Here is a 27,666-nt window from a genome sequence, read left to right as displayed (position 1 = left end):
CAGAACTATGTTGCCAGAATTTTGAAATATGGACCGAGTTGTTCGGTGTACAAAGAAATTTGCTTCAGTTCAGTGAGTGATCTCCGTGTGTACAGATCATGGAGATTGGTGGGTAGCCTCACTTACTGTGCAGGCTGGGTATCCAGTACAGTTCTGTTTGCGCCCTCTAGCGAAACAAACAATATTACGAACAAAATATCGAGAAAAAAACTCTCGCAGCACTCTCGTATTTTGCGAGAATTTCAAAATTCTTTGGTTTCAAGATGGCGGCTAGTTTGAATCCACCGTCACACTTCGTGTCGACGAGTCAAGGTAACGTAGACAAGTTCCACTCAAACTCTTTACCAATTGGATTATTACACAGTCTGAGTAACATGAACTGATTTCACTACTCAAAAATTTCGATCCTAGTGTAAGGTAAACCACAAACACCGTTTGAATTTTGTTGATATATTGTAACTTGTCTGTCTGTCAGTGTCAACAAGTTGAGACATGCGGATAAGTACAATCTAACCAACAACATTGATGTCGTGCATTTCAAGGGATCACAGTGATGACAAAATTTATGCCAGAACCAGTTCACAGCAACAGTTATTTACTGCTATTTCGATGCTCATGCTTTAACACTTGGCAGTTTCATTCAACCACAGGCGTCCTCACAATCCACGTTCTGTTTGTTTACTTCCGGGTTGCAGCATAATTGTGTGAATCCGGCACCTTGCCCTGGACGCGGCCTAAACTAATCCATGATACCAACTGACTTAGCGAAATAAACATATACACATCAACACAATCGGCAGAACACGATTAACAAGATATGCAGACAAAACATACAACATGTACAAGAAGTGACAATGCAATATTTGACGTACGGTTACGGGTTATTGCACGGTTACCCTTAGCTCTGCATGGCAGAGCTGTGTGTCAGGGCTGGTGGGAGGCCGTATAACGCCGGTAACACAGCCCTGCCATGCAGAGTTAGGTTACTCTACCCCTGTTGGAGTAGAATAACGCAGAGTTGCTTTGGAGGGCAAAGCCGAAGGTCCCTGGGCATTATTTTACAAGTGGTATAGCCACAAACTGATGATGTCAAATCGCTGTACACAAAACACAGACACCTTGTAATAGCGTTGATCGCGATTTCGGGTTTGTACTAAATATAGCTGCACACGTGTGACTTTCGGACAAATATGCTGAAATTCCGACAAATTTTGTCGTTGTATGCGCGGCTGTTGTTGCAGCTTGTAGTCTCATTCATTAATTCATACGGATAAGTGTGACACTAAATAGCCATTCTAGCACTTGCAGGTTTTATTTTCGTTGTTTATGCAGAAAATGCAGACAAATGTTTATTTATGCATATTAATGAGAGAGAACAGTGACGTCATTTGCGATCAGCGCTATTATGGCACTGTGTATTGTGTACGGTGATTTGACATCATCAGTTTGTGGCTATACCACTTGTAAAATGGTGCTGATCCCTGTAACTCAGAAAAAAATGGCGACCTTGTCAAGTATGCTACCAAAGAAGTACCAAGCAGACTGTATCATTATTTTTTAGGGGTGGCCGACGGTTGTGAGGGGCTGAATATGTATGCTAATGGAAGGGGAACTATCATTGTGCTTGTGGCAGTAGTTGTTTTCACGACGTATCTCTTTTTGGAGGATTGGAAAAAGGTCATAGGCAGTGTTGCCGCCAGGACGCGCCCTTGCGACAATGTCCCCAAAACGGGACCTGTTGTCCCGCATTCTTGCGTCCTGCGGGTCACCTCGGGCGCACTCTTGAGCCACTGTGTGACGGTGTCGTCTGCAAGTGATAGATTACTGACGGCGACCTTTGTTTTGCATGATTCTTTTGAGGCTTTTATTTACGTATTTTCGGAGCTAATTAAAACCGTACACTTGATATTACAATTTACTTTGATTTGTAGTCCGACAGAGCTCTGATTGGCGGCAGATACCGCATACTGCTACAATTACTTCCGCAAAATTCAATCGTAGTCCGGCCGCTTGACGTTTGTTTTGTGAAACAAATGAGTTACAAAATGATACAAATTTGATTGACGACTGATGCATTTGTTTTCGTTCGCGGAAAATTCCATTCTATTGCCATGCATCGACAGTTGAACGGCATTTCGGTAGGCAAGTTCAATATGGCAGGACGTCAAAAGCGAATTACATCATTTTTCACGAGTCCAACTCGGAGTTTGTCAACCGATCGCGATCGCAATGACGATCAAACACCGTCTGTTGCCCAGGGTGATGACTCACACTCGACGCGATCTGATTGTGACACACATTGCGATCCACCAGAGTCGAAGAAAAAGAAACCACGGAACAAAAGTTTCAAGAGAGTTGGAGGACAAATGAAAAGTATTCTAACTGGTTGGAATACAACAGTGAAAAGAAACATATGCATTGCAAGATTTGTCGTGAAACTGGCAAGCAAAATACGTTTACTGAACAGTCTGGATGTGAAAATTTCCGTACATCAACATTAGACCGCCATATGCGCGGTAGTGATCACTTGCAAGCAATTGAAGAAGTCGCCTTGCGTAGAAGTTTCGACACCGCCGTCAATCGAGCTCTGTCAGAAAACGATCAAGGGATTATATCGGCAATGCAGTCGGTTTATTGGTTGGCAAAGGAGGACATTGCCACACGAAAATATGAATCACTCCTGAAATTCCTGAAATTGCAAGGCGTCTCAAACCGTGGATAAGTTGCGGATCGGACAGAATGCAAGTTACACCTCTCGACAAACTGCCGAAGAGATGCAGGATGCCATCGGAAAAGTGATTGCTAATGATATACAAAAGCAACTACAAGAAAGTTAATTTGTTAGTGTGCTGTCCGATGAAAGCACGGACATTTCCGTATCCAAAAAGCTTGTCATATACGCCCGTGTAATTGAGGAGGATTTCAGCCCGAAAACGCGATACATATTGTCACAGTTATACCCGCGAGATAAGATGGCCACGTTATGGAAGTTGCTGTATGCGTACCATCGAGATCAATTCCCAAACTTGTTCAGGCTGGCTAAAATTGCCCTCGTTTTGCCTGTTCAAACCGCCGATTGTGAGCGTGGATTTTCAGTTCAAAACAAAATCAAAACAAGCAGTCGTAACCGCCTAGACGCTGAAAGACTACACACTTTGTCACTGATCTCGGCCGAAGGGCCCCCCATCGATGAATTTCCATTTAGGGATGCACTCCAACTATGGAGACAAGCAAAACAAAGACGCATAAACAAACAATAATATAGTCATCAAACTTGACTTTATTCATCAGACTAGTTGATCTGTCGGTGGACATGGACACAGTTGATTTGAACAAAACAGTATAGCACAGTTACTATGGTAAAGGTCTTTCCAGTTATTATTACATAGATCCTTGAGCGGAACATAAATGTTATAATAAATCTATGTACTAATAATAATCACACAACATGTGCGTGCGAGTGTGTGGTGTATTTTGTACACGTGCACAATTTATATGTTGTCCCCAAAATATACAAAATGTCCCCCAAAATAAAGAGTAGCGGGACACAGTGTCCCCTGGTTTAAAAATCCTGGCTGCAACACTGCATAGGACAATTTGTTTCTTTCCAATTTATACTGCAAGAATACACCACTATCGCTGAAGGCCAAGAGACCAGTGACCACCTATTGAAAAATTAGCCATATATATTTCTGAAGATATGAAAAGCATATATTCACTCCATGCAAATTTCATTGTCCTACAATGTCTTTTGTCATTTGGCACCCCACTTCACACATTCTACAACAACCTTTTAGTTGAGCAGAACCCCATTTTGCCAGGAATAATACCTATTCGTTTTGGCGCCTTCCTTCACACATTCTATTTCAGCACTTGTTGTAGTAGTTTAACTTAGTTAAGTGATGGAGCTAGTACCAAAGTACATGAGCACAAGAAAGTTCTAATATGACTTTAAATAACCCATTCACATGCAGGATTTATTGAAGTAGTACGGTGTTGAACGTAGAGATGAGCGTTGAGAAGACAGAGCATATGACTTTATTGAGCTAGTATGTAGTTGAACCTAGGCAAACATGTTGTCTATTCAGCCCTTTACATTTGTAGGACACCCTAAAAATAATGGTACAGTCCGCCAGGTACTTCCGTGGGAGCATATTTTACAAGCATACTTTACAAAATGGTACCGTGGCATTACGTGAAAACGTTAGTGACTGTGTATCTACATGCGTGCACATGAGTCAGTGATTGGCAGTTGGTGCTGAGTCCTGCAGAGACAAATATGTTTTGCAGCAGATCCCAAACAATGAGCCAATATGTATGCTCCTTACAGCAATTTGCATTCTGTGGCCCAGTTTTTGTATTTGTGATTTTTTTGTAGCAGTACTGAAGATTAGTAATGTTTTGCATCTGGAAAAAAAAATACTGAAAGAGAAGTTGACAAAACAAACACGTCTTCAACCTCGTGCAGACAGGATACATCATTTTTGTGTAGAAATATACTGATAAGTTTTATCCTGTTCACCCCAATGCCCAGTATTCAGGTCCACAATGATCATTGATAACAATAGGTTTGGGCTAAACCACAGTGTTGCAGCCAGGATTTTTAAACCAGGGGACACTGTGTCCCGCTACTCTTTATTTTGGGGGACATTTTGTATATTTTGGGGACAACATAAATTGTGCACGTGTACAAAATACGCACACACTCGCACGCACATGTTGTGTGATTATTATTAGTACATAGATTTATTATAACATTTATGTTCCACTCAAGGATCTATGCAATAATAACTGGAAAGACCTTTACCATAGTAACTGTGCTATACTGTTTTGTTCAAATCAACTGTGTCCATGTCCACCGACAGATCAACTAGTCTGATGAATAAAGTCAAGTTTGATGACTATATTATTGTTTGTTTATGCGTCTTTGTTTTGCTTGTCCCCATAGTTGGAGTGCATCCCTAAATGGAAATTCATCGATGGGGGGCCCTTCGGCCGAGATCAGTGACAAAGTGTGTAGTCTTTCAGCATCTAGGCGGTTACGACTGCTTGTTTTGATTTTGTTTTGAACTGAAAATCCACGCTCACAATCGGCGGTTTGAACAGGCAAAACGAGGGCAATTTTAGCCAGCCTGAACAAGTTTGGGAATTGATCTCGATGGTACGCATACAGCAACTTCCATAACGTGGCCATCTTATCTCGCGGGTATAACTGTGACAATATGTATCGCGTTTTCGGGCTGAAATCCTCCTCAATTACACGGGCGTATATGACAAGCTTTTGGATACGGAAATGTCCGTGCTTTCATCGGACAGCACACTAACAAATTCACTTTCTTGTAGTTGCTTTTGTATATCATTAGCAATCACTTTTCCGATGGCATCCTGCATCTCTTCGGCAGTTTGTCGGGAGGTGTAACTTGCATTCTGTCCGATCCGCAACTTATCCACGGTTTGAACGCCTTGCAATTTCAGGAATTTCAGGAGTGATTCATATTTTCGTGTGGCAATGTCCTCCTTTGCCAACCAATAAACCGACTGCATTGCCGATATAATACCTTGATCATTTTCTGACAGAGCTAGATTGACGGCGGTGTCGAAACTTCTACGCAAGGCGACTTCTTCAATTGCTTGCAAGTGATCACTACCGTGCATATGGCGGTCTAATGTTGATGTACGGAAATTTTCACACCCATACTGTTCAGTAAACGTATTTTGCTTGCCAGTTTCACGACAAATCTTGCAATGTATATGTTTCTTTTTCACTGTTGTATTCCAACCAGTTAGAATACTTTTCATTTGTCCTCCAACTCTCTTGAAACTTTTGTTCCGTGGTTTTCTTTTTCTTCGACTCTGGTGGATCGCAATGTGTGTCACAATCAGATCGCGTCGAGTGTGAGTCATCACCCTGGGCAACAGACGGTGTTTGATCGTCATTGCGATCGCGATCGGTTGACAAACTCCGAGTTGGACTCGTGAAAAATGATGTAATTCGCTTTTGACGTCCTGCCATATTGAACTTGCCTACCGAAATGCCGTTCAACTGTCGATGCATGGCAATAGAATGGAATTTTCCGCGAACGAAAAACAAATGCATCAGTCGTCAATCAAATTTGTATCATTTTGTAACTCATTTGTTTCACAAAACAAACGTCAAGCGGCCGGACTACGATTGAATTTTGCAGAAGTAATTGTAGCAGTATGCGGTATCTGCCGCCAATCAGAGCTCTGTCGGACTACAAATCAAAGTAAATTGTAATATCAAGTGTACGGTTTTAATTAGCTCCGAAAATACGTAAATAAAAGCCTCAAAAGAATCATGCAAAACAAAGGTCGCCGTCAGTAATCTATCACTTGCAGACGACACCGTCACACAGTGGCTCAAGAGTGCGCCCGAGGTGACCCGCAGGACGCAAGAATGCGGGACAACAGGTCCCGTTTTGGGGACATTGTCGCAAGGGCGCGTCCTGGCGGCAACACTGGCTAAACCACAGTGGTGAAATGGTTAGGGCTGCATGCTTTCATGACAAGCTTAAACTTCAGCTTACCATAGAGCAAGATATATTTGGCACTATCTCATTTCATATTGTTTCAATTTTTTTTGTCGATTTTAAGGCATTTCATTTTTACTTGACTCAAAAAAACTACCGCAACATAGTGAGTGTCCCTGTAACACTACAATTTGTAACAGAGATGTACCTTTACCTGATTGCATTCCATGCCTTTACACACAATTTATGTCAATGACCAGCAGTGCATGGAATTGGAAAGGAAGGAAAGAGATCAGATTTGAAACCACCGTCAACTTTCCAGAGACTCAAGTCCAGCGATCCCTTACAGTCTTTGGCTGAAGCAACTCAGCAGATCTTGGAGTTAAAGTTGGAAAATCAGAGATTGCGGTATGTTTTAACGCGTTTCTTATGGATGATTTCTACGATAGAGTTGTTGTGAAGTATTTTAACTCTCTTCCTGCCAGATAGTATCATTTCCCCATCTGCAAAGTCAGTAAAAAGTGGTATTGAGCCAAAACCACATGTATTTTCATCCGCTTGGCTGGGTATCTTATAGCAGCTTTAGCCTGCATGTTTACAGTATCTGTGTCTTCAGGGACCTTCAAATCTTCAAGTCTTTGTTAAAATGCACCATATTGGATATGTTTTGCTTTACTAATTTTAACCAACTTAACCTGATGGTGCAATATGAACTTTGCAGGAAATAGTCATTTTATGTGGGTGGGGGATGGGGGTTGGGTGGAGCTTACATTTGTGGTTTAGTGGAAAACCAGATGAACAAAGATGGAAAGACATATAATACTGGGTATTATATATTTGAATAAAAGGTGTGTTATACTAGAAGAAGCTTGGTAGTACGGCATGTTTGAAAGTTTCAAAACTTCTGACATGAAATAACTATGGAATATCTGAAATAGTCCAATTATCACCACCTTGTTTTTCAAGTAAGTGTAGGTATTTGGCCGGAGAAGTTCAGAATTTTCAAACTTTGACAGTCAAAATATTATTGGCAATCCTGTTTCCAGTGTATGGTTCAAACAGCAGTTACAAAATGTACTACAAGTCATTCCTATAGGCACTGTACTGGAAACACATATACAACCATTGCCCTGTACTGGAAATACTATACAACCATTGCACTGTACTAGAAATACATATACAACCATTGCACTGTACTGGAAATACATGTATTGCCATTGCTATGTTTCACATAAAAGGATGCCAATGCTTTTGATTATTTTGCTTCCGCAGAGATTCCACGGCAAGACATGTTGTATTTCCCGGTGGAGAGGTAGGAAGACTGTACTGTACTTTCATCCCAGATTGTTGAGGAAAAAGAGAAAATTTTTAACATTTTTCCAAGAGATGTACTTATTATTGATAATAAGCCTGGTAGCTCCTCTGAAAGTTGCCAATATATTTTGGTCATGTTAGGTATTCATGTTCGTTTCAACTTTTGATTCACTGGTACATACTCTTGTTTTGGTCTTGGTGTTGTATAAATTTCCTCAATGACCTAGAATCTGCTTGGTTCAGTACAATTTCCAATATGCATAGAAAATTATCATATATGGATATTAATGATAATTATTATATTTATGTCAGCAGCAAGAGATCAAGGCCAGGGTCGACATTCACCAGGCTGGGAGGCAGACAGACCTACAGCAGCTCCATCAGACTAGTGATGTCATCACACAGCAGGCAACTCAGATTGCACAGCTCAGAGTCGACTGGAAGAACGCAGCGGAGAAACACACCAGGGAGATGAGAGACCTGCAGGAAATGCTGGCAAAGAACGAGTTTGAGTACAGTCGGAAAATCATGGAATTGGAAAGTCAGCTGAAGATCACTGAAGATTCTTATCAGCGAGAGGTATATGTTCTGATTGTTAATCATATCTCCACTTCCCTGTATGTCACTTTCACTACAGTATTAAAAACAAAACAGGATTGTATTTTACCTGTGAAAGTGATTTCATTCGCCTAGCACTAGTACATTTTTGCAATGCTTTGAGCTGTTCTCCCACTGGCCTGTGAACTGTTCCACACTCACCATTGTTAAGCAATGGTTTTGGGACAAACCATTGTGATGAAAGGGTTGAGTATACCAATTTACAAACAATGTGAGGATAGTGAATTTCTTATGGCTCCATCATGTGAACGCAACTTTATTGTAATTTGAATGTAACCTGTTTCTGAATTTTCTGGAACAGGTTACACAGTTGAGATCTTGTCATGAACGGGAACTACTGGAGAAAAGTGAGAGAATAGCAACATTGACAGAGCAATTGGAAGCATCAAAGCATTCACATCAAAATGAAGTTACTGACTTACAAGACAGATTAGAGAAACAGCACGGAGACAGTCGGAGAACCGTTGAATCATTACAACATCAACTAAGGTAGGTGTGAACAAATCAGAGAGTTAGTGGACTTTCACAGAGAAATTCACAATTGCTTGAAAGCAATAGAAACCAATTATCCACCTTTCTGTGCATTTGCGCTGGAACAGAAAGTTGCAAGAAAATTTCCAACAGAGATATCAGATGTCATGTACAATGTCAAATTCAAATGACACAGGTTACATGTATTACACATAGCATGGGCATACCACCATTGGTTTAAACCCAATGACAACACAGCAGATTATTTTCAACCAAGTTTGGCACATCAGTCAGGCCAAACAAAGAAAGTCTTTTGTTTCTCATCCACATGCATGTCAATCTACACATGCTGAGTCAGCGTTTTTTCCATGTTCACCAAAGAAATTGAATAAGATATTGACAGCAGGCTACAAACGGTAGAAAATGTCTGTAGGTTTACATATATGCACAGTGCAGTTCTGAGCAGTGAAGTCATCCTATGATCAAGCTTGCCGAATGCTGCTTGTAACATCTGCAGATGCAAGTGAACATTCCTGTTTGTAACACTGTTTTTATGTCCGCAATCAGATCATGTCAGCTCAAAACCGGTGCAGCTCTTTGTTGTTCAAATTTACTGTTACCGTACTCGTCCAAGTATAAGCCCCTGCTCGTGTATAAGCCCCCCACTAATTTCAGAGGATTTTTGAAAAAGCATTACATCCGTGTATAAGCCCCTACCCTAGTGCCCTAACTCAAAGACAGAAAGGTTAGGAGAGTATATTTGGTCATTAAACTTGGTAAAATTACTTTTAGATAATAAAGAAACTATTAAAAGATGTTAAAACAACGGGAAACTGGAGTTCCCGGTAGTAATTCAGGTCCACCTTAACCCTTTGAACCCAGCTCGGACAAAAATGTCCACATGATGTCATAGGTCACCAGGGGGTCAGGGTGCAAAGGGTTAATTATGTACACAAAAAATGTCTAACAGACATGATAATGTATTATCTTGAATGGATATGATTATTGGACCAATTTTGATGTCATGTTTAATTTGTGAAATAATATACTTACAGCCAATTGCAGTGTAAATTTTATCATGATGGGGTACATGAATACCTTAGCTAATCATTAATAAATATGTCATTGCCAAGTGTATTCAGTGACTTCAAACTTTACCTTGCAAGCTGAAGATTCAAAAATCATAAAAGCTGTTTTAATCATAAAATTGTTCGTACCATAAGCATAAATGAAAACTCAAAAGTTCATCCGATATTCACTCCAAACCATCATTTTGTTGATTTCTACATGCAGGATAAAGAGTGATGAGATAGAAAGTCTCCAATCACAGATGACACAGCTGAAGACTTATTTAGGCAACTCACTGCCAGGAACGTCAGCAAGTACGGCATGGAAAGTAGAAAAACAACAGCTAGAAAAGAAAATTAATGTAAGTGTGAGAATGCCTTTGAATATTTCATTTCAGTGGTTACTTTTGTGGTATTTCTATTTTGTAAGCTACAGAATTTTGTTCTACTTCCAACATCATGTCAAGATGCCTCCTGGTGTCAACAAAGTTTGTGTGTGTAGTATCAAATGGTATTGGTTACAACTGAATTTTAGTCCAGACTAGCGCCAAAGTCAATTTTTGTTGCCTGTGAAAAATTTAACCCAGACACTTTTTGTCAGGTCCAAACACTTTGTTCTGATTTTTCCCAAAAATTTGACTAAAAACTGGAGTTTACAATAAGTACTGGCCACCTGGTCCAAAATTTTCATAAGAATTACAGAAAAATTCATGAAAATGGATAAAATGTGTCACTATAATTTTGGTTTGAAAAATAACACCACTTAGAGCGTTAACAGTGCATTGTGTTCAGAAAGCAATACAAAGAAAATTATTTTAAAACAACCATAGTCTGAGTATTATGAAAAGTAAATGCTGTTATTGTTAACAAACTCTGGTACACTCTTAGTAGATCTCTCTGGCCTTTATACATTTCTGTAGCAATTCTTCATGGGGCTTAAACCATAAACTTTGCTAAACATGGGGAGAACACAAAGCCATTGTCATCTTCATCATCCTGAATCTTCATGGTACAATGTCATTGTGACAAATTTAGCATCATTTCTTGAAGTTGGTGAAAAATACTCATTTTGTTGAAACTCAAGTCTAGATGAACATATCTAATATTCACAATTTTTGCTTAATTTTCAGGACACCCAAAAAGACAATGAAAACATGCAGTCTACCATCCAGCTACTAAACATCCGGCTTTCATCTGTGAATGAAATTTTATCCATACAAGAAACTGAGCTCAGTAAGGTAAATGTGTTGTGCATTTGCTTAGGGCATATTTTGCCAGGAATGTTCAAATTACAGGAAATGCTGTAAAGCAGATAATGTGTCAAATCAATCAATTTATATTCCCAGACTATTGTAAAGGACTGCTGTCAAATTTGTGTTGCAACAAACCCAGAAATTTTCTATCAAGAGTATTAGTGTCTGCAAAAACTTCTTGTCTATAATGAGGTCTATAATGTATACAATTTGCATAAGATCTATTATAGACTTTGCTTTACTCTCAAGTGACAATACTTAGTGTAACATTCGTATTTCTCCAAATAATTTACTGACAGACAAAAGCTTTGTTTTATTCTCTTTGTTAGAGTAAAGCTGAGATTCTTGACAGTGGCAACAAGAAAACTCAAAGTTTATTAAACAAGTAAGTGTAACTCACTTTTTTCATGTTTTTTTATCTTCAAAAGATAGAGGAGTGCTATGAGAAAGCAAAGAAGCTTACATAATCATAGATAGAGACACAGTTTATCCCTGATGGATAGACTCTTGGAAAATGAAAGCTCACATCTCTTCCACATGTGCCGTGACTAAAGTTCCGGTAGAATTGTTTTGGAAACCACAATTAAAAACTGCATGGTCACTGTCATGTTTTGTAGATGCAGTTCATTTTACAGATATGGTAATACAAAAATTATTGGCCATGTATTGTTTCAAATATTGGTTTTGACTCTTGTTTCATACACAAAATACGGTATTTTTGCCATAACCTTAACAGTTTCCTTACACTTTTGCAAGTGTAAATAAATGTTTAAGCCTCATTTTTCAAGCACTTTCTTTGCTGCAATCCTGTATGTGGTGATATACACATTCATGTAGTCTATGTCTTGCATCAGGTATGATGTGTATCTTACAGTTTTGTGTAATCTTTCAATTTCAGATGGAGAGAAAAAGTGTTTGGATTGCTGGTCCAACAAAAATCTCAAGAGCTGGTCAGCAAGAAAGACAACCAAAATTACCGAACACAGGTCAGGTTTGACTTCTGAATCTCTAATGATTTAATGTTCCGTGTGTTTAACAGTAGACCCTCTTTTTTCTCAACGGTCTTATGTTTGACAATGGAGAAGTTTGTTGTTGTTTCCTGTGCCTGGATGTATTGTTGTATTGGATATAATAAATGATTTGCATTTTCTCTTTTACAACCATGTGATTATGGTGATGTTGGCAAATTTGAAATTGTTGCAGAGCACTGTAAAAGAATTTTTTTCGCTGCCAAAGAAATGAAGGTGTGCAGATTGATATAGCGCCCTCTATGAGTAGATTTATGATGATCGACTACCCTTTTGTTTTCAGGGTAAAGTCGTAACATTGCATCTCCATGAGAACACAAAATTCAAATATCAAATCTTACTAACCCTTTTTAAGTTTGAAATTTTGAGCACTGAACTACTGATAAGTTGCTTAGTATTTTTAGAGGTGCAGTATTTGTAACTAGTCTTCTATTACCACAATGTGACCAAGTGTGCAAACAGTACCGCTTCTCATCTATACATCACGTGAAGGCTTGTTTATTTGTCCTCGTGCATTCATAAATTCAAAATTACTTTCTAGAGCTGAAAATGTTTTAACAAACTATGTTGTCAAATTTCCGCGAATGTGCATCTGTCATTTCATCAGATCATCAAACTGGAAAAGGAGCTGTCCAGCTGTCGGAATGAGTGTTCTGTGTTACAGCATTCACTCAGAGACAAAGATGCAGAAATCCAAATGCAGTCATCAAAGTACAAGGTAGGGCTTGGAGCTGTTAGAAAGAGAGATCACTAACATGAAAACTTAAAATCAAATCATCATATGTACCCATCACAGAAACCACATGATTTTAATTATGGTGACAATATTGAATTCCTCTGTCTTGCCTGCTTGAGGAACAATCTTATGATGAAATACTGGTTGTCATCCTCTTAGTATACAACCAATAGTTTACTATCAACTTTGTGGCAGAATGCGCCTCGGGGACAGATATTCAGACTTTCAAACTACTACAATGCTTTTCTGATATACCACTTTTTAGGGTTCATTTTAAAGCTCTTGGTGTAAGAAAACTTTTCACTGGCCTAATTTTTCAAAGTTTGAAAATTTTATTTTTCTTCACAGAGTTAACACAGGGATGTCAGCCATTTTGAATTTCAAATATTAGTAAATATTAAGTAATTTGTTTCCCTAGTACCAAAGTTGCACAATGACCCCTGATATTTAGTCTTGATTTTGAAAGGGAATGGTTGAAAGTTTGAGCAAAAGTTTTAAGTCTTCATTTTTTAGGGGTAAACTTCCTTAATACAGCCCCTCTTGTGTTAGGTAGCAAAGAATTATCTCCGTAGTAGAATGCATGGACAAACTAAAAAGATATTTCTTTCAACTAAAGGATTGATTATCATGAAAAAATGACAACATATTCATGGAATATTCAGCATTGAAGTAGAATATTATTTTATCCTTCATCCAAAGCCTTGTTGGCCTTGTCTGTACTGTGATTTTCTGATATCATGATAATTATGACTTTGGACAGATAAATTTTTGCATGCTTCACTACCAAAGCACAGAGATACTTGTTGTTACGTATATTGTTGTGTTGAAGACCTACCACTACATGTAGAGGTGGTGTTCTCATGGTAGACATGTCAAATGTTTTTTTTAGGCCCTTCAAGAGGAATTCTCTTCTGTTCAAGAGATCGCTTCCATCTTGGATGTAAAGTTACAAGAAAGTGAACATGTGCTTGATGGCATGAAGAGTTTTGTTGCCAGGTAACAACTCTTACATCAGTCAACCAAAACTCTACTCTTTCCCGTCCAAAATCATGAACAGAAATCACAAGAAGAGAGAGTAATTGTTAGTCCCCACGGACACCGTCCGGGGGGACTTATAGGTTTTGTCATGTCTGTGCCTGTGTCCGTGCATGCGTGCGTCCGTCCGCCCGTTCACGCAGATATCTCAGAGATGCCTGGAGCAATTTCATTCAAACTTCATAAAAGGATTACTTCATATGTCATACATATGCACGTTGATTTGTTTTGTGATATGATCCAATATGGCTGCTGTGCAGTTATTTTATTACTATTTTTTCACGTACAAAGCCATAACTCTGACATGTTTCAACCGATTTTATTGAAAGTTGGTACAAGGACATTGACCTATGTCATATGCATGTTGATTTTTTAGACAGAAAGATCAAATATGGCTGCGTGGCGGCCATTTTGTTACAATTTTTTCATGTACAAAGCCATAACTCAGACATATTCCCATCAGCATCATTCAAAGTTGGTACAAGGACATTGACCTATTTCATACATATGCAGTATCATGTCAATTACTTAAGTTTCGTAATTGGGCTGATATGTCAAAAAATACTGCATCAAATTACATGAAACTTGGTACAGATGTTAAGCTCACATTGCTTTTACAGTGAAAAAGACATTTTTCAGTGTCATGTTCATTAATTTGTAATTGCTTATGTAATGAACTTTCCTAATAGGAGTCATATAGCCACAAATACTGCGTCAAATTTGATGAAACTTGGTACAGATGTTGATCTCATAGTATTGTAAATACTGCATCAAACTTTATGAAATATGGTACCGGTGATAATCTGTCAGTGTTAGGCTAGTATGCAAAAATGTTTGGCAACATCCTGTTGATTAATTTCTGACTGACTCATTTAATGACCTTTTGTAATTAGGATGGCGGCCTACATTGGTTTTATATTTTCACCACCATTAAACTCATTCTTGGCCATTGAGTGCCATCTGTATCGCAGTATTTTTATCACAGACCTAATTAATGAAGAGGACTCTATCCTCTCTGAGGAACTTGTAATTAAAGTACCCATTAACAAGTGGGGACTGTGTCATCAACGATGACTTGTTTTTCATATTTCCAGGCAACATTTAAACTGTGTGCATATGCTCCTGGAAAGACTTTGAAAGTCTGTGAATTTTAGAAGCAGGCGTGAAAATGAAATTGAATCATGGAAAGTCCTGGAAAATTGATAAGCGACCTACAATTTTCAAAAATGACACTATGATCAGTTATGAAATAATATAAAAATGATATGTAAACATGATATATCTAAATAATATCTTGAAAGTGGTATTTTTGACCTCAAAAAGTCCTGGGAAATTGCTGAAAAAGTCGTTGAACTTTAGGTGACTTTGCGTGTGTGGACCCGTTAAAAGAGCTACATGAAAATGCTTAAACCACATTACTTTGTTCTGTTACAATGAGAACTTATACCATGTACCATATATCACTTTGGCCACTGGAACCCAACATGGCTAAGCTAAGTGCATTATTCAGATGAAATTGCACTATATCATTTAAAAGGTAATTTTGGATAACTGCAACAATATTTCAACATCAGCCAAAGGAAAAGTATATGAGTACTGAGAAAGAATTTCAATACTCCATTTATCAGTGATATCTTTGTCTGTTTTGTAACAGTGTTGTGGAAAGAAATGGTGATATGGAGAAAACTCTACAAGCTGCATTTACAAATTTGGCTTCATATGAAAAGAGACTTGACTTTGCCTGTGGTCGAATACAGATGTTGCAAGGTACAGTGTGGGACCATTGTTGTCTATTCTTTCTCTGCAGTGTCATATTTACTAGTGTTATTGAAAGTGGTGGACCCTTTTATGTTTACACCAATACTTGATCAAATATGCAATGCTGTTGTAAATCATGGATTTACAGTTTTATATAAATATTTGCTATGTATCACGCTATTCTCAGTTATGGATATCAAAGTATGACACAGGTGACATAAAACAATTGATAAAAATATCATATTGTCAGTCTAGCTGTTGCCACTATTAACATTTGGAAGTAATATTTGTTATGTTTGAATAAGACATGACTAAGCAGATTTTTCCAATTAATATTCATAACCCGTTTTATGACTGACAGTGTGTGTACACCACTTCCATCTTTAGGCTGAGATAGTCCCAAGGCACTGAGATCTAGCAGAAGAAAATTGCATCAAGTGAATTTCAATTACATGCCATACTTCATGTACCTAATGATTATTTGGGAAACATGTATATCGTAGGGTTTCAGAAGAAATGTCATTTTTCAAAAGTCACACTTAATGTTGTAGCTACCTCTCTCTTCCTATGAACCAAAGATTGAAATTTACTGCAAGAGCTCTCTCAGAGAAAAAGATACTTATGTCAGGCCATGCTTGCTTTACATAGAGGAGTTGTTTCAACCTCAAATTGAAAAGAAATGCTTGTCATATTGCATTGCGTCATCAGGGCTTCTGGCCAGAAAGGAGACAGTCTGGAAAATGCAACTGGAGAAGGCTCTTAACCAACAAGCTGAACGAGATCATGTTATTGAACATGACAGAACATCATCACCAGGGTGAGAAAATTGCAAGTAATTTAACAAATTAGTTGAACATGACCTTGTAATTAATTTAACATGCATGATCAGGCTTAATCAATCAATCAATCAATATTTATTATCCTACTTTGGGAAATTAGCATTGCGGCAGTGACAAACATATATATGTACAGCAATTACAAAAATACCAATTTAAAATACAAATATGAAAATTCAGGTGGGACATGGTAAAACTGAATAAAAAGCACATAGGGTAAAATGACAGCAATACAAAATTTTAAAAAGTTAGTTGAGTCTGTTCAATTTGCCTATAACCCCGTTGACAAAAGAGCGGTTTGCTCTGTTTACATTACCTATTTCAGTGTGTTGACTCCTGCTTTGCATAAAGGACTTGAAACAAAGTTTGAGGTACTGTAGGAAAATGTAACTTGCATTGTGGTGATGTCATGGCCTCTCCAAGCAACGGTAGATGCCTTCACTGTCATTCCCACTAACACAGCTGGAAATTATAGTGAAAACGCCACCATTGTTTGAAATGTATACTCTAAAACACATTGAATAAGCTGCATGCCTTTTTAGCGTTTTCAGATTTTCATTGCAATCAACAGGTTTTTAATTTGCAGAAAAAAGTACACCCTTACCTTAGTATATACAGAGAAAGTTTAAATGAGTGGTATCTGTTAATAGTGACTCTAAAACTTAGCTTAATTCACTATAAAGGATGCTAGCTAAAAATGTTTTACAGTATGTCATGATGTTATGCACAGAAGTGGGGACAGGATATGCACACAAAGGGCCACCAATATCATTTTGTGAATTTTCATAACAGATATAAATGTTTGCTTCATATTTAAGTTCAGGTTGACAGTCATCTCTTCATAATGCTTTTATTGTAGCACAATTCTTTATTCAATTTTTGATGATAGAAGTCAGAACATTCGTCTGCAAAATTTATACATGCCAATATGTATTGAAACTTTTGCTGAATTTGCAGTTCCCAAATCTTTTCTTTTTTTGAAAGACTGGAATCTGAACGTCTGGCCATTGAGTTAGAAAGAGTGACGAAAGAAAGAGACAAACTAGCTCTGCAGATACAACAAGACAATCAAATGATTCAACAACATGTCTTTGATGCAAAACAAAAATGTAAGTTTCACGTAATATATTCATTCGGCGATGTCAACCTTTCCTTTCCCATCAAACTATTTTATGAACATAATTATTTGACATGCGTGTTGAAGAAATAAATGAAATGGGCCTACATACTTTAGTATTGTATTTCTTCAATACAAAATTCTATTGCTTTGTTTCTGTAATAATTATACAAGGCGATGCCTATGTTTGAAAAATGCCATTGAGAACAACATCAGGGAAAATCACTTGTTAAATATTCATTTTAATCTGTTCACACCATTATCTTTCAAAGAGATCTCACTTTGCCATACGAAACAAGTTTCGCTAAAATTTGGAGCTGAAAGTGTTATCATCAGACAATGCTGGAGTTTCCATGAAAATGATAGACATGATATCAGCGTTTCACACAATGCTATCAATGTTGTGTCAGTCTCCTTATAAATAACTCCAGGTACAAATTGTTTTACTGTGTGTTTTCAATGTTAATCTGTGTTGTAATTATAGATGAAAAACAGTCGAAAGATGTTGTCAGTACCGTTGAAGAGCAGAAGTCACTGTTGATGGAAAAATCACAAGTAAGATTTAATGTTTGAGAAACATCAAAATAGAGACAAGAAACAACTTCATAGGTTTGATGACTTTTTTGGATTAATTAGTGGTTTCCCATGAGAACCTCTAAATGTTAGATTGACTGTGTACAATGGTGTGGTTTTTGCTTTAACGTAGGATGCATCTCAAAGACAGATATTCTGACTCTGAAATTTTTACAATACTTCTCAGTTCTATGAAATTTTTACAATACTTCTCAGTTCTATAGTCTGCTAGATTCAGTCATGTGTGGGTCTCTGCCAACTCCAACCCGAACAGGCACTGTGTTAAGTATCCGTCCTCCAACAAAATCATGTCAGAATCATATTGTATGGTTGAGTTTATTGACAGAATATTGGGTAAGAAGACTGCCCCCATGGCTTCCAGAGGGGATGATAGCTCTCCTTGTTATTATGTAACCGGACTTGATTACTATTTATAGGTTAAGACTTCATTTTGCATGTCTGAGAAGCCTTTTGTGCCAGTTGTTGGTGGTACTTTATTTCTTTGAGTTCAATGCAGTAACTTACACAGCACCTTCAGTCGTTGTTGGGGTTGGAGTTGGTGGAGACCCATACACCACTGAATCTTTCAGTCTAACAGGTTTGCTTCTAGCATGCACTCACTTTGGAGTCTGTGGAGTAAATAAAGTTTTCAAGGCATGTTTTTTGTTAAAATGAAATTTGCTTTTCAATGTAAATTTTACAAAGGAAATGGGAACCATTTTTAATTTCAAATACCAGTAAAGTTGACATAACTTCCTCTTTAGTCTCAAAATTTGCACGGGGACCCTTGATTATGTGTTATGAAAGAAAACGATTTGAAGCTTCCTTGAGGAAAGTTGGAGAAAATTTGAAAATTTTCTATTCCGAGGCACAAATTACCTTACCAGAGGAGTCTATGTCGTGGAGTGCATAATTTTCACGACTTCAGCAAGTAGAAATATGGTCTGAGTAGGTCATTATCTCTAAGCAGCTTGTCATGCATGTAACTCAGAAACTGGTATCAACATTTCAAATTGTGGTTTCAACAGAGTTGACTGGTTGGCACTGTTTACTCGTGCATTCTTGCAGGAATTCCGTACACATATGAGAATGGTTACAATATATTTTTTCTGCCATTCTGGCTTTCAGAGAATCAGTGAGTTGAATGAAAGGCTTGTCAGTGCAGAGGATGAGCTGCAGGAAGCTAGAGAGACGATAGATATGCTGAAGACTAATCTTGCCAAGGAACAAGTTTCCACAGAACAAGGTAAACAACAGTCATTTTTCTAATATGAGCAAGACCAATGGTTTAAGGTCCAGAACTTGCAACATTTTTAGCTAGGGGTATTGATCTGATCCATTGAACCGTTAGAAGAGTGGATATTAGCACACTAATGTGATGAAGAATGTATGTAGATCTGGTATTCTAGATTGCTGGAATAGTAAACTAGACTGCAGGACTGGCAAACTAGACACTTGAGAACTGGCAAACTAGACTGGAAGACTAGCAAACTAGACTGCAGGACTGGCAAACAAGAGTGAAGGACTAGCAAACTAGACTGGAAGACTAGCAAACTTGACCGTAGGAACAGCAAACTAGACTACAGGATTAGTAAAGTAGACTGCAGGACAAGCAATCTAGGCTACAGGCCCAGCAAAATAGCAGGCATAGCAAACTAGCAGGACTGGCAAACTAGACTGCAGGACTAGCAAACTAGACTGTAAGACTAACAAGCTAGACTGAAGGAAAAGCAATCTAGACTACAGGCCTAACAAAATAGTAGGTCTAGCAAACTAGACTGTAAGAGTAGCAAGCTAGACTGCAGGACAAGCAATCTACAGTAGACTACAGGCCTAGCAAAATAGATAGCAAACTAGCAGGACTGGCAAAACTAGACTGCAGGACAAGCAAACTAGACTGTAAGACTCACAAGCTAGACTGCAGGACAAGCAATCTAGACTACAGGCCTAGCAAACTAGCAGGACTGGCAAACTAGACGGTAGGACTAGCAAACTAGACTGTAAGACTAACAAGCTAGACTGCAGGAAAAGCAATCTAGACTACAGGCCTAACAAAATAGTAGGCCTAGCAAACTAGCAGGACTGGCAAACTAGACTGTAGGACTAGCAACTCGACTAAGAGTAGCAAGCTAGACTGCAGGACAAGCAATTTAGACTACAGGCCTAACAAACTAGCAAGACTGGCAAACTAGACTGTAAGACTAACAAGCTAGACTACAGGAAAAGCAATCTAGACTACAGGCCTAACAAAATAGTAGGCCTAGCAAACTAGCAGGACTGGCAAACTAGACGGTAGAACTAGCAAACTAGACTGTAAGACTAACAAGCTAGACTGCAGGACAAGCAATCTAGACTACAGGCCTAGCAAAATAGCAGGCCTAGCAAACTAGACTGTAAGACTAACAAGCTAGACTGCAGGAAAAGCAATCTTGACTGCAGGCCTAACAAAATAGCAGGCCTAGCAAACTAGCAGGACTGGCAAACTAAACAGCAGGACTAGCAAACTAGACTGTAAGACTAACAAGCTAGACTGCAGGACAAGCAATCTAGACTACAGGCCTAGCAAATAGCAGGCCTAGCAAACCAGACTGTAAGACTAACAAGCTAGATTGCAGGAAAAGCAATTTAGACTACAGGCCTAACAAACTAGCAATACTGGCAAACTAGACTGTAAGACTAACAAGCTAGACTGCAGGACAAGCAATCTAGACTACAGACCTAACAAAATAGCAGGCCTAGCAAACTAGCAGGACTGGCAAACTAGACTGTAAGACTAACAAGCTAGACTGCAGGAAAAGCAATCTAGACTACAGGCCTAACAAACTAGCAGGCCTAACAAACTAGCAGGACTGGCAAACTAGACTGCAGGACTAGCAAACCAGACTGTAAGACTAACAAACTAGACTGCAGGACAAGCAATCTAGACTACAGGCCTAGCAAAATAGCAGGCCTAGCAAACTAGACTGTAAGACTAACAAGCTAGACTGCAGGACAAGCAATCTAGACTACAGGCCTAACAAAATAGCAGGCCTAGCAAACTAGCAGGACTGGCAAACTAGACTGCAGGACTAGCAAACTAGACTGTAAGACTAACAAACTAGACTGCAGGACAAGCAATCTAGACTACAGGCCTAACAAAATAGCAGGCCTAGCAAACTAGCAGGACTGGCAAACTAGACTGTAAGACTAACAAACTAGACTGCTGGACCAGCAAACTAGATTGCAGTATCAGTAGACTGGACTGTAGGACCGGCAAAGATGACTGCAGAACTGGCAAACTGGACAGCAAAGCTGAATTAATTTTCTTATGTTGGTTATCGGATCAGGGCTTTGCACTCATAGATAAGTATGTATGCAAGTTCCAGTATTCTATTGAAGGGACAAATACTTACCATACTTCATGTAATGATAATGGGTACATTTCTCATAGTTGATCCATATAACTCAACATTGGACTCATGATATTGTAACAGACTCACCCAAGATCTCTGTCATACATGTAATTCATCAATTTACGATATCCATTGTTTTGGTGCTATTATATATAAAGAGCCAGTAAACAGTTTCTAAACTATTACCTGATTGGCTAACAGTTCAGACAACTGCTGATTAATGTTTGAAAGCACCATCCATGCATACACACCCAGAAAATGTAAATGAAGATGGCAGTGTCGTCTGATCTAGACAAGTTAAAACAGACATTTGTCTATTTTCCAGTAAGGCAAATGCATTAAGTTGTGTTACAAGATACATACATTTGTATTACCAGAGGTGTTCAATAAAGAACATACATTTGTTTTCCTGTGAGCCCGTTACTTGCCACAAAGTATCTATTTCCATTGGCATTCAGCTTCGTGAAAGAGATTATTTTTAGTGTGACACATAGTCCCTAGTGGAAACCATGCATGGTGTTGCCGTCATGGACAATTGAACATGTGTAGACTGGTTTACCTTATTCTTCATGCAGTCAACATCTTTCACCTTTCCAATAATAAAAAGATTGCATCACAGAATATCTGATGCTTTGCTATTCCAAGAGTGAGGTATTGTAATGTTGTCTACTCACTTTGTGTGTTCTTTGTGTTTTCATTTCATCCAACTTTTCTTGCAGTGGCCGAGGAGAAGTGTAACGCCATCAGTGCAAAGTACGTGGAAAAGCTGGCAGAGATGGAGAAGAGATTGAATGATGTCAGAAGAGAACACACGAAAGCAGGTTGGTTTAAGCATCGTCTTAAATTTCATTCTGCTTCCATGATATTTTGACCTGTTTATCCCATTTTCCAATGATGAAAAGCAAGTGTTTCACGAATAGCAAAATTCTGGTGGGTCAAATACACAATTAAACCACTAATTACTGATAAGAACACATATAAACTTGGCCAAAAACAACAAAGATTGGAAGATATGATAGTGAGCGCATCTAGTTACATTTGGAAAAACTATGAACACACTCAGGGGAGCATCTTCCTTTAAAACATGCAAACTATGTAAGCTAAATGTAAAATGGACATTCCCTATGTGTGTGTGTGTTGATATGAAGCAACTTTAATCAGTTCTAACAATCCTTCCAAGTGTAACTATATGCTGCCTGGTCTCTTGCAATCTTTATTGTCTTTGGTCAATTTTATTGGGTATTCTTATCAGTAATTCACTGTAGTTTGGTTGCAGGCATTGTACATGTCATGTAGAAATCTTAAAATAGTTGAGTGCAATAGACTAGCAATACTAGACTAGCAATACTAGACTAGTAATAAACTAAGTTTACCTATGCAAGTATAGGATTACTCTCTTTGGAAAATTGTCAAAAGTTAATATAGATATGGTAAAATTATTTTGTGAGGATTTATTTTCTGCTATCAGGAAATTATTCTCAAAGAGGAGTTTATTAACCATGTTCTGCTCTCTCCATCAGTTGTTTCAATGAGACAAATAGAACGCCAGTTGGTTCGACAGAAAGAAAGACACAATGAGAAAATCAAAAGTCAGGAGGAGATGTTCCAAAAGCAGCTTGATAAACTACAGAGACAGTTGAGAGAGTCTGATAAAGATAGGAACTTACTTATGGTAAGGTGGCTCACAGTTGTTGAAGAAAATCATTCAAAACCAATATTGTTTCGTGCATCATCCCTGTTGTTGAAAGAAAACTTGAATTTTGTGATTCAGGGCTTGAAATTAAACTTTCATCATGGTGGTCTGTGTGGACCACCGCAAATCTATTTTTGTGGTTGGAAATGAAATTATGGCGGACACTTCGATAGTGCAGCTTTCATATTGATTATTTTACTATCAAATGTTGACAACCATTAGTCATTATCAGTGTCACTGTCAGTGATAGCATCTCCTCCATGTGGCCATGAGGAAAATCAAACAAAAATGTGTTAGCAATTATGGTCTGTGAATACTGTACGTGCATGGTATACTTTACTGATTGGTGGTTGTCCGTGTTTTCCTTCACCAAATTCAATCAGTAGTTTTAGACAAACATTAAAGGGTCAGTTGCTGTAACTTTTAATAATTTTAATCACTTTTTTGTTTTCAATGGCAACTACATTTTCTCGTTTTACTCCCCAAAGCATGTTTAGATACCCAGTATTCAGCTTGTCAACTCAGCTTGTACATGTATAAACTGCATTGTTATTGACTAGTGAAACCTGGACCGGACTAGAATTCACTTGTCAACGATAACAGTGCATTTTAAATGTATAGATGCTGTCTGGTCAAGCTAAATATTTTGCATTTCAACATGCTTTGGGGAGTAGAACAAGAACCTGCAATTGATATACAAAGCAAAAATTGTGAAAAATTATCAAAAGTAACAGCTACTGGCCTGTCTTAAATTAAGTGTCAGGCTTCATATCATCTTTACAATGCATGGTATAAATGTTCATGTGCAGACGGCATTGACATCAATGTAAACAACTGAGAAAAGCATAAAGCTCCTCATTTGATGATTATACACTGTGCAAATACAATACAAAGGATCCCATTATATGAATTTGTGTCCTGCTATCAGCCTGATATATATCTTAGTGGTGTTTTGATACAGTACATAATTTCACTCTCTGACCATTTCTCAAAAAACTGTAGGCCACACTTCGTCAAGAAGGTTTGATTGGCAAGTACAAAGGAGCCAGATCGGTTGCTATGCTACCAGATGATCTCAACCAGCAAGTAGACTCTGGAACAGAGTCCAAAACAATGGTACACGACAATGCTGATCAGGGTAAGTCAATGATAGAGGCAGTTTTCTATGTGTATCTGCTCTTTTTGAACTCTTTTTTCGTGTTTCTTTGTTTATTTCTTTGTTTGTATATCTTTCGACTTTATATTTTTGTGGATATTGAATTTTTTGCTGATTTTTGTGTTGATTCTTTCATTTAGAAATCAGTTATATTTTAGTCAGAACCTTGAACCAAACTCAAAGATTGGTACAGGAAGCATGCCAATATAGACTATACCAATGGGCTGTTTGTTGCTCCCACAAACAGTGCACGTGAATCTCAGTGTCTGTACTGTTCACATTGCAATCAACACTATGTTGAGTGCACAGTGTTCATCGACAAGGGTCATGACTGACGAAAAGTAGTGACTTTGTTCAGAGAACTGATGAATTCAGATCCTGTGAGGTTCTTCACCCTGTTCACCAGAGCTTTGTGTCCACACGATAATTCAAATAATAATATACATTTCATTTCCATGTCAAGTCTAAACCGTGAATTTTATTGTATACTCCTCCCACAAGACACGTTTTTGTTGTGGAATTTCACCATGACAGTCCTGTACAATATACGTGAAATCTTCAAATGTCAAAGATCATTAACATTCACAAGAGTTGTACATCAATCAACTCTGAAAACTTACCCTGTAATGCTATAGCTGGAAAATCATTCATACACAGCAAATTATTTCTCTTTACTATTCATTTTTTTCTCTTTTTTTTTTCAACCCCATCAGTGTCAGTTGAAGCAGTAGTAGAAGATCTGCAGGCCCTGACAGCGGCCATATTGGATGGCTCAGCTGACTGAAAACAGATGTGAATTGCCATAGAGACAGCTGAAGTCATACCGACAAGTGGAGATGTTCAACGAGATGTTTTCTACTCTGCAAAAAATGTCGTAAATTTTACTGTTTCACAGTATCTCCAGTACAAAATTTACAGCCTAGTCTCTGTGGGGTTGACAATACTTTGAGGTTTGTTTGGCAAAGATAAAGGATGAAAATTTATTAGGAAAGTGAATCCAAGACTTAGAGTGTAGTCTTTCATTGTAAAATGACATTTTAATTTATTGAACTGTCTTGTCTCTATATGAGGAAAAATCTCTTTTGGTGTTCATTGAGGCAGAGAGCATACATCGCCACTTGATGAAAAGCTGAGGCGGTAGTTTTAGTGACTGCAAAGCAAATTGCAGTTCTATTGTGTGGTCGTTACCCTTGGTACCAGTCTCCTGTGCCCAGTAAACTTTTGGATATTCCTCTGTTTTATGTACACATTACTTTTTCAAAATAAAAGACATTTTTTGTAACACCGAGAAGAAAATGAAATTCAGCATGTATCAATGGTGTCGAGAGTGCAAAGTTCAAAAGTGAAAAGGTCACTTGAAATTGACAATTAGAGTAATGTAATCTCTAAAATTAATGCAATATTTGTTCAACATTGTGTACATGAGACAAGATCTACACTATCAATAAGATATGGAGTTATTCATGTGTGTGTTTGGTAACCACACAAACAATCATTGTTTGATGTAAAGTCCTTATTTTCATATAAGAATAATTATTGATATAACAACATTTCCTTAACTAGTGTTATTTATTTGTGGCATCTTCTGAAAGGCTTCATCACCATAACTGTTTACATACATTTTTACGAGGTAGATTAGGAAAACGTTTCACATACAAATGAACTGGTCATACCAACATTAAAAACAGAGTATTTTCTGTTGTAAATTCGTAATTTCATTTCACAATAAAGTTACTAGTCAAAATGTGCAGTTATGCTTGTGTATGAAGGTCAGTAAGGCGCTTTAAATAAAATTCTTTGTTTGCCGTCTGCGTGCTGGTAGGTTTTTTAGAGAAAATTAAGAAAACAAACACAGTATTAACACTATCACAAATAAAATATTATTTTTCCAAAAGCAACTGAATAAAAATTAGCGTATGTTAATACACTTCTGTTTTTTGTCTGTGTTTGTTTTTTCCCTGGCTGGCTGATGGTTTTTTTCAAAAATCCATGGATGGCAAACAAAGAATTTTCTATAAATGGCCAGACTTGAAGTTACACACACTGAACATGGAGCATTGCTGTATTGTGGAAGGGACCAACATTAGGAGGGTCCTTGAGCCATGCAACCAATGGCATTCAAGGAAAAATCCATACCCACTCTGGCATAGCAGGGCTCTTGGCTGCGGCTTTCAGACAAGCGTATGCATGACAGTCTATAGACATGATCACAAAACCACTGCTGGGTCTAATCTGCTCAAATGTCCCTGATTTAATGGGGACAGTTTATGTAAATGAGTAGAACACATCATCAGTGGTGTGAATGAGGCAACAGCTTACACCAATGTCAACTCCCTGACCAATATCGAATAAAATTCAATAAAGTGTGCACCACTAGAAAGCTATCAAAGATAACTGAACGATTTGCTGTGGTAAAATATCGTCGTAGATGACAGTGCTTTCCATTGTCTGGTCATAGCTTCATCTTATCATATGAATATCATTGTTGGGATTTATCCCCAGACCAGTCTCACATAAACTACAACATTTACAAGCTTGGTCAGCCTAAAACTTTGGCATTGCTTCAATCCTTCGTTCCTCCATCTCAGTGTAGATGTGCTTCTTTTTCCATGGGAAACAGCAGGTTTTGGACTAAACCATACTTTTGAAGAGGTCAATACCCGGCATAATAATAGTTGATGCGTTGATGTGGACCTTGAGAAAAAGCTCAATATGAGATCGAAAGAGGTTGTGTTGGTTTTTCAATAGTCAAGAGCTATGTCCGCATAAACTTATTGGTTGACAACAACGATAAAGTCACGTTGGTTTGCCTAATAAAACAGCATACAGTAAACTTGCTCCAGGTCTGTGGGCATATAAGTCTCAAAACATGAATTGCAAGACTAAACAGCAGACCGTCGCGCTAACTGGTAGGCTGTAGCATAGATCGTGGGGTGAATGCCTTGGCCCACAAGTAACTCACCTGCCGAGAAAAGCCAGGCGACTGGGGCCAGTCTAAGCATACAGATGAGTAATGAGGACTGAACTGTGATATTTAAGGTAGAATGCACCTCGGGGACAGATATGCGGACTCTCAAACTTTTACCATACGTTTTAGGCTTACCACTGGTGGGAGCTCATTTTGAAGC

At 38.1% G+C, this 27,666-nt stretch overlaps 1 protein-coding gene across 4 annotated transcripts; it reads left to right on the top strand.

The window, feature by feature from the left end:
* The first annotated feature begins 210 nt into the window (after positions 1-210).
* Positions 211-26,465, top strand: LOC139152531 (coiled-coil alpha-helical rod protein 1-like). 4 transcript variants are annotated; one of them, XM_070725726.1, is made up of 20 exons: positions 211-312; positions 6,755-6,899; positions 7,764-7,803; positions 8,121-8,384; positions 8,725-8,912; positions 10,188-10,323; positions 11,092-11,199; positions 11,544-11,599; positions 12,113-12,200; positions 12,850-12,960; positions 13,868-13,974; positions 15,668-15,780; positions 16,480-16,588; positions 17,592-17,716; positions 18,209-18,279; positions 19,426-19,543; positions 22,409-22,510; positions 23,210-23,361; positions 24,385-24,520; positions 25,252-26,465. In XM_070725726.1, exons 1-20 carry the CDS (start codon positions 264-266, stop codon positions 25,320-25,322), a joined length of 2,289 nt encoding a protein of 762 aa, XP_070581827.1. In that variant the 5' UTR covers positions 211-263; the 3' UTR covers positions 25,323-26,465. The 4 variants fall into 4 exon arrangements, with proteins under 4 accessions (XP_070581827.1, XP_070581826.1, XP_070581825.1 ...); XM_070725725.1 differs by having other exon boundaries at positions 8,118-8,384; XM_070725724.1 differs by having other exon boundaries at positions 216-312; positions 6,752-6,899.
* Positions 26,466-27,666: the final 1,201 nt, after the last annotated feature.

The sequence above is a fragment of the Ptychodera flava genome, chromosome 16, assembly GCF_041260155.1.
Source record: "Ptychodera flava strain L36383 chromosome 16, AS_Pfla_20210202, whole genome shotgun sequence".
NCBI classification, from domain to species: Eukaryota; Metazoa; Hemichordata; class Enteropneusta; family Ptychoderidae; genus Ptychodera; species Ptychodera flava.
The sequence above is the reverse complement of the archived record's forward strand: the minus strand, read 5'-3'. Positions and strand labels throughout refer to the sequence as shown.

Bases quoted from the DNA above. Each gene is read 5' to 3' on its own strand.
- LOC139152531 (XM_070725723.1), top strand. From the start codon at position 264: ATGGCGGCTAGTTTGAATCCACCGTCACACTTCGTGTCGACGAGTCAA. The intron at 17,717-18,208 runs GTAAGTTTCACG...TTGTAATTATAG, and splicing joins CTTTGATGCAAAACAAAAAT to ATGAAAAACAGTCGAAAGAT. The intron at 18,280-19,425 runs GTAAGATTTAAT...TCTGGCTTTCAG, and splicing joins TGTTGATGGAAAAATCACAA to AGAATCAGTGAGTTGAATGA.